This window comes from Olea europaea, chromosome 10 (assembly GCF_002742605.1).
Source record: "Olea europaea var. sylvestris chromosome 10, O_europaea_v1, whole genome shotgun sequence".
Taxonomy (NCBI): domain Eukaryota; kingdom Viridiplantae; phylum Streptophyta; class Magnoliopsida; order Lamiales; family Oleaceae; genus Olea; species Olea europaea.
In genome coordinates, this window is record NC_036246.1 from 14,478,599 (window position 1) to 14,487,025 (window position 8,427).

General features: G+C 34.7%; 1 protein-coding gene across 1 annotated transcript; it reads right to left on the minus strand.

Moving 5' to 3' along the window:
- Positions 1–927: 927 nt before the first annotated feature.
- LOC111401332 (omega-3 fatty acid desaturase, endoplasmic reticulum-like) lies at positions 928–4,139 on the minus strand. The gene is made up of 9 exons (XM_023029027.1): positions 4,025–4,139; positions 3,556–3,910; positions 3,268–3,357; positions 3,124–3,190; positions 2,859–2,951; positions 2,482–2,667; positions 2,322–2,402; positions 1,989–2,126; positions 928–1,323 (listed from the first exon to the last, which is right to left on the minus strand). Exons 1-9 carry the CDS (start codon positions 4,032–4,034, stop codon positions 1,156–1,158), a joined length of 1,188 nt encoding a protein of 395 aa, XP_022884795.1. The 5' UTR covers positions 4,035–4,139; the 3' UTR covers positions 928–1,155.
- Positions 4,140–8,427: the final 4,288 nt, after the last annotated feature.

Here is an 8,427-nt window from a genome sequence, read left to right on the forward strand (position 1 = left end):
GAAAAAATAAAGGATCAAACTGTTCAACCGATTGATTTATGGGCAAGCTAACAAGATTCTTGTATAGTTTTCAAGTTGGAATATTCTAAGTGTACATAATGGACACCATAATGGTGTCCGTAGTGCCGAGGTGGCACCCCCCATTGGAGGGGGTGCCCGAAGGGGAGGGGGTTTTCTTCGGGGCTCGAGAGATGGAATAGAGAGGGCCCTACAAGTATTGAATTCCCCCCATTGGAGGGGGTGCCTGTGGGCCCCGCGCCTCCTCCAATGGAGAGGCGCCACCTCAGGATTATGGACACCATTATGGTGTCTATTATGTACCCCAAGAATGATCCTTTCAAGTTATAGCTGAATCTACTTAGGTTAGTTCTTATCAAGAATCACAAAGTTCAACAATATTTCATCCTATTTTTTATGATAGGATTTTCGAGCTATGACCAATCTTATTTTCAAAGTAGTTATCATTTTTTTCTAGTAAATCAAGATAGGATGGTGCCGTTTCCAAACACGAATCATGCTACATGTACATTATGGTATCTATAAGGATGTCCATAATGTACAAGTGACATAACATTATTGAAGAGTTAAAAAATAATTTTTTCAACCCCCAATCATAGATTTTCACATGTACATTAAGGACACCCTTATGGATACCATATTGTTTACCGATAAAATTTTGTTTCCAAAGCACTATCGCTTCTGGATATAATTTAGTTTAGTTGTGCTACGTGTACATCATTATTTAGGGATTTATTTACCAACAAATGATGGGACAATTTAATTGGGTTAAAATTTCATCAACCAAATAAAAGAAACAAACTCTCACATTTTCTTTTTGACACCTTGTCAATCTATAGAAGATTGGGTGAACGGTGATGTACAATAAATATTTTCCAATTTCGTTTGAAAGCAGTAAAGAAGACATAATTACATTAATACATTATCATATAATGGAATTTCTTAGGGACATAAAAAACAATGACTTATTATATTATATGATTACATAAGACATAGTATATTAGTATATCAAGATAACAGACACCACAACCTATTCATGAGACGCAGCCCAAACAAGAAATACAGTAAAAATCACTATTTCAGATAATGTGTCGATGGAAGAATCAGTAGTCACTCTTCTTAGTGGAAGCAAATCTCTCAATAGAGTGGTGAATCCTTCTGATAATACACTATTTCTCCACTATCACTAACAAAATGGTCTTCATTAATGCTTCTTACCAAATTTTGGAGCAAATGAAAAGGAACTGGTCCTGATTTTTTGGGCTCTCTGTAATACATGCCCATGATTGGTTTAGCCGCCCTTGTCTGTGTGCAAAACAAATGAAACAGTACTGTTATACATGGGAGGACGTGCACTAGTAGACAAGATTCATCATTTTAATATACAAGATTTTAGCTTCTTTTTTATCTTCAGCGTTTGTTTGATCCTAATTATGAGGAAATCTGATTTACTGGACCAAAATCTACATTTGTTTGGTAGAGAAATAATGACAATGTTGAATTCTCTCTTCTATTTCATCAACTAGTGCTGTCTGATTCTCCAATTTACCGCCAACCATATAGATCTATGGAGAAACCCTTTATACCGTAATGGGAAAAGCACTGGGGGTAAAATGTTAAATCACTCTTCCAAGTCGAGGGCAACATTGGAAAGCATGAATTTGGGTTCTCGGTGCATGTCATGGAATTTATTGGGATTGCCTTATTCCATAAAAGTTAGCGAAAAAATCTGATTTTAAGATCAAACATGCCTTTAATATAGTCTTGTAGGCTCGATCTTCACAAACATGCCAATGTAGTTTGAAGTATTACTGCCTTCAACAATCGCTATTATCAAATTGATATAAGAAACATACGTGCACGAGAGCACGTATAAGTGGACATGACCGGAAAGTGTAGAAGATAAGATTTTAGCTTCTTCCTCGTTATTAACAAACAGGTAAATGTAGTTTGAGTAACTGAGGTATTACCGCCTCTTCTAAGTGATAATGCGGGATCTGAGGAAAGAGATGGTGTATAACATGGGTGCCAATATCATGATGGATTTTGTTAAACCATCCATAATCACGATCCACAGTAGTTAGGCCTCCTCTTAAGTAACTCCACTCCTGTTCAATGTTAAGACAAGGAAAAAAATAATGAATTTGTCCTTATTCAGATAGATCATGAATGTCTTGGCACTTGCAAAAATCTCGAAAGTATGCCTAGTGCGTTGAATTGGGCTTAAGAAGACGAAAGACAAATACGATGAATGCATGTTTGGTTCGTAGTATTAGAAGCTACTAGAGTTAAGATTGCTAAACCTTGCCACGGTACCAAGGAAGCTTTTTCTCATGACCATGATGGTGCAAGTAAGTTACAAAGTCCAACCACATGACGAATATCTGTATGTAAATGTAAGTATAGTTACTAAATCAAATTATAGAAATCTGGAAATCACTGGGGACTTGTAATTGAACTGACCACATATGGAACCCCATAGAGCTTTAGCAATAGGAGCGGTCCAATTCTGATGGATAGACAAAAGAGAAAAGAAACCATTGCAGCCCAACAGATTGTTGATGTGAGTGCAAGTTTCCTCTCGCTGCTTTTGAACAAATCACTGTAAGGATTGAAGTGTGAACCTTTCTTCCCTGGACTCCTAGACCACTGCAATACAAAACCAACAAAACACATGTTTAGTAAGCAGCACTCTCTGTATCATGCGATTTATTGTCCAATCCATTCTACATAAGTATTGAGCAGGATGTGATCCTTTTATTATGTCTGGTAATGTCCAATGTCGTCCACGTTACATGTAAATTTCTTTTTAACTGTAATAATCTCACATGCAACCTTACCAGATACAGGGGATATGCAAACAGGGGGAAAGGGACTTTGTATCTCAGGAATTTGGTCGCCAAATCCAGATTTTTGTAGATCTTCTCAGGCAACTGGAATGAGAAAGAAAATGACAGGGACACAAATTAGACCATCCAGTTAAGAAATCATAACCCCAAATTACCCACAGATTCTTAAAAGAAAGACAAACAAAAATTGCACAAAAGGAAATAGAAAAACTGAGAATGAATCAAAAAAAGCTCAAGAATCTACGAAAAACATTACCGGTACCCATGATTCGTCGTTTTCAACATGTCCATGATTTTGATGGTGAGTCCTGTGGCTGATTCTCCTATGATGTTAACATAAATAAGAACATCAATTTTCTATAACGTTACATTATGGATTGGAGATATTTTCAAGACTAACCATCCATGGTACGGTACAAGAATGGAAGAATGCAAGATGTGTCCCACAATATCATTGAGATTGGGATTCTCGGAGAAGCTCCCGTGGCCACTGTAATCAACAAAGATACCAATCATAGACAACTCCGTTCTTTTCATAGCCGTTAATTTTGTTGACAGTGAAAGTAAAACTTTGTCATATCGGCAGTCTCATTAATCCAAGTAATCAAATCTCATTAATCTTAATAGACATTTTGTTTTTGTATGAGATATAAAGCTAGTAGATATTCAGAAAGGAAAAAGGGATTACCAATCATGGCCAAGAACAAAAATTGCCCAGAAAATTGTTCCCTGCGCAAACCAATACACAGGCCACAAAATCCAACTATTGAAATGCAATGCAATTGCCACCAAGCCAAGAGCCACGGAAATATCCCGAACAACATAAGAGCAAGACCTCCATGGATCTTTAACCCAACAATGCTCAGGAATTGCTGCTCGAATATCGCCAATCTTAAACGGGGGAGGTTCACTCGGATCGAACCCAATTTCTTCGCCATTTACGACCTCATTTCCTTTCCCCAGTGGCGAAAAACTCACCTTCTTCATTAGCTCATCTTCACCATTTTTGTCCGCAGAAGGTGATGAGTAGGAATGACTTAAACCTGAAACATCACATATAGAAACGATTTACAGACAAAAATGCTGATATCTTAAGATGGGATTAAACAAAAATTGCTGAGAAATGAGTAATGTAAGTGAAAATCACTGAGACAAACCTATGGCCATGGTCGCTCCTTGCCGAATGAAATGGCGGAGTTGGTTATTTATAGGGAGTTAGGGCAGTAATGGCGTTAGGCAATGTGGGCTTTACATTTTGTCCAAACCCCAAAAGGTTAATTGTAAACAATAACTCAATTTCCGTTTTACGGATACAGATATAGACAATGATCTTTTAAGTAATTATTTTACGAAATAAATTTGAAATTCTTGATAATTTTAAGTTCAAAAATCTTGCTTTCTATAAAAGTAATTTTATATTTTTTAAAACTTATTCTGAAGTCAATATGCTCTATAAATTATAGATGAACAAAAAAATATACCAAATCATATCAACTTCGTAATTTAGAAACACTTGATTTCGTTCCATGAGTCGAAGCAATAACAAGAATATTTCTAGTGGAATATCTTTCAGAGAGATGGTTCACTAATAGACCAAGAGATAAGTAATTAGACTCATTCACATCCAGATCATGAATGTTTGGCATCGATCGTGATCCAGGCCCCAATATCGACTTTTTGTCTAAGATCAAAATTGAATCAAAGAATTAGATCTGTTCCGACCAGAATGGGAATGGGCTAGGGTTATGAACTTATAATCTGATGATCAAGTCGATTCCATGATTATAAGTGAGTATCCCTTTCCTGCTAGGATTGGAAATCCTATATTTTACATATCCATACGATTGAGTCCTTGGATTTTCGGAATAGTGTAAAAAGAATCTGCGATAATCTCATTTCTTTCGATGGAGAAAGGGTCCAGCTTCTTCAGAAAAATTGTGTATATCAATGGAACAACTAACGATGTGGAAAACAAGACAGGAATTCTCTATAATGACATTGTCGACCTACTTCGATTTGTCTAGATGTGATCCAAGCAGGTTCAAGTGCCTGAAGAGCACATATTCTATTGAGTCTTTCTTTACACTTCCAGCATCTGAAAGAAAGCCCAATTCATGAATATTCGAATCTTTTTTGCAGCAGGAAATTCGTCATCAAACGAAAGGGAGATTGTTGCTATTGTTTTGTTAAGTTTTAATTGCTTCAAAATCGAATCGAACCATTTGAAAATGGTTCAATTTAGGTTTAAATTTCAATAGTTAAAAATTGCTTGAAATCAAATTGAATTGCTCGCCCATTTTTTTAAAAAATATTACTTGTTTTACCAAAAAATATATTATTGACTCTTTAGAAAAACCAATGATTTATTTTTGTTAAAAAAATTCTTATCTAAAGAATGAACCAAAAGCTTGAATATCTCGGTCAAACCTTGTATTGATTTATTGGTTTAAACTTTTATTGGTCAAACCAAAAGCCCAATTGTTTCATTTCACACCTCTCTCTCTCTCTCTCTCTCTCTCTCTCTCTCTCTGTCTATATATATATATATGCTAGCTGGTTATTCGATTTATTAATATATTTTTTTCATGCATCAAATAACCATTATTCTTTTCGTCGAGGTCTCTTTTTACTTGTCAATTACAGTTAAACAAGTTAAGAGTCTATCCCAGGTGTCGAACTTCTAAGGCGAAAGACTAATAAATTCTTTTATGATTTTCTTTGAGTTTTTGAAATTGTATTAGATATTATATTCAGTCGTAGAATTTGTTGACATCATATTGACTTGAATAAACTAAAATATGCGTCTCAAGATCTAAATCTGTTTTGTGCTCTAACAACCACAGGAACATGTAAGATTCATGTACTTATTAACATTGGGAAGGCAAGGATTTATTCTTGGAAGGCAAGTGGGAACTTGGAAGGCAAGGATTATTCTTGGAAGGCAATGTGCAACTTGAATTGGCTTGCTTGGCACTTTGTCAGACCAGGTGAGGAGCGCTCGGACCCTGGCCAGTTGGAGGCACATCCTGTGATTAACCGGACTGTGTGAAGAGGGGCCGGATCACAGACCCAAGGATTAGTCAAGAATTGGACACCTTGTAAAAAAAAAAAAAAAAAAAAGATTCATGTACTTATTATATTTTTATTTCTTGTTTGGTAATTGTAGGAGCATTATTAAAATATTGATAAGAATAACAACGTTTATTTATTTATTTTTATTTTCCGGACATATTCATGACCTACAATAGTAAAATTAAAAGGAGAAAAAAATACTTTAGTAGTTTGTTCCTAAAAAATGGCTTAATCACCTCGAGATTCCATTTTTGTTTCAATAAATATATTAAAAAACACTTGTCTAGTGCGTGTTCGTCGTCTCTGTTAAACTCAAACACTGTTTCTTTACGCTCTAGAGAAACACATTATGAGTTATGACCACTTGTCTATGTTCATTCAAGTTGGTTGCTCCAATCCATCTCCAATTGTTGATTAGATGGTTCTAAACATTTATGGTCTACGAGGTTCCGTCTTAGTTAAAAAATGCGTTAGAAAGGCAAAAATATAAAATAATTAATAATTTTTCAGCTCTCTCAAAATGAAAATCATTTCTAAGTGTAACGTTCCTCCAATTAAGATTCTTTACAAATAAATTTTACAAAGAATCTTGATCCTTGATTTAAACGAATCTAACGGGCCACATTGATTTCATTAAGTCAAATGGGTGTCACCCAACACCAAATTGGCAAATATCCTCTCCATTCCGATTAGATGTTGCCTAACCAGTTACATACTGTGAGTCTCTCCGTACACAAATGTACACACACACACACAAATATATTGAACTGAATTAAATGAAGTTGGGGTGAGGTTAATCTGGAACTTTAAGGAATTTAATTAGACTTATATGGACCCTTAGATTAATTTAAATAAAATGTGGAGATTATTTTTAAATTTATTTGTCAAAGAATCTTTGTGGAAGGTTCCATCTTTGTTAACAAAACTCGTTGAGAAAGGCAAATATAGAGAACAACTACTGCTTTTTCAGCTCTCTCAAAAATATATTCCTAATATATGTGTCATAATGTCCATTTCATGTTAAACAAGGGAAGATAAACTACATTTGTCTTGTCTCTTCATATAAATCTCTAATGCTATTCCTTTAAAGTAACAACAATTAGCCTTTGTTTATAAATAGATAAATTTGATTGTTCGTTGGAAGCTATTTAGTCACACACTGATCTTCAGTTGTGCTATAGATGTCTATCTTTCTAGACTTTTGGTAGCCAGGCGAAAATATTTGCATCAATAGTCACAAAATCTTCGATAGCTATCTATTTTCAAAAACTTAATAAACAATCAAAACATTAAATTTGAGCAAAATCATTGTAGAAAACTCGAATTGAATTAAATGAGGCACGACTTCGTAAATCTCCATGAGATAAATTTTGCTAGTGAATAGTTGAATGTCTATTTGTATCGTTCGCTTGAAACGTTAGGGGTTATAATCAATATTGATTCCGCATTTTAACATATCTAATTCAAAATTGAACATGAAATTTTGGTTTCATTTGGCTTCTTCTTGGAAGATGAGTAAATTCCAATATCTAAGATGTGAATAAAATTCTACCGATAACACCCATGTCAACTTTTTTTCTAACTACTGGCCAACGAAAAGTTCAGGCTACTGGACCTCTTTCAATAGATTTATTTCCACAGACAAAATGAATCACTTTCTAGATAATAGCAGAAGGTGATTCTTATAATCTTTCTAGTTAATTAAAGCGAGTCGATACTATTGAGACATCTAATTGTTTCTATATCGATCTATAGTCTAACCCGATTTGATGAAGATCATCTATTAGCTACAATAAACTACTATAGGATTGTAAGCAAAGCAGTCAAGACTGTTTACCCCAAGATTGATTGATTAGGCATCATGGCTTGAAATAGTTTCAAAAGATCAACTGTATGAAGTTTTTACTATCTATTAACATAAAGAAAAGTTTGTTCTCAATGATTCAATAAACAAAAGGACTCATAAACACCGTTGCAAGCATTTGGTTATACCAGACCATTTCAAGTCCACACACATACCTATTTGGCCAAATCGATGCACAATTGTAATCACCTCATCGCATTAATCACTTCTTAAATAATTCCTTAATTATTGGAACCCACCCTAAATCTTTTCTCACAAATGGCCAATAAATTAGTTATATAACCTACCGATTTAATACCCATTACTTCCAACACTACCACTTGTACGTTTTAAAAATTTGCCCAAACATCTTCAAAACGAAAGAGATATAAAATATCTTCTTTATTGCGTCAACTAACGGTCAAACTAATAGAAATCATCCATTTGGATCTTAGGTGCTAATTTTTAAAAGGTTTGGGACCGTGGGTAGCACAAAGTGAAGGTTAAGGTGAAAAAAGAGAGAGAGAGAGAGAGAGAGAGAGAGAGAAGAGGTAATAGGTTTGGGACCACTGCTGCAATTATCCCTAAAAAAAATTCAAAATTTCTATATATTTAAAAAAAAAATGAAAAACTAAAAACATTGTG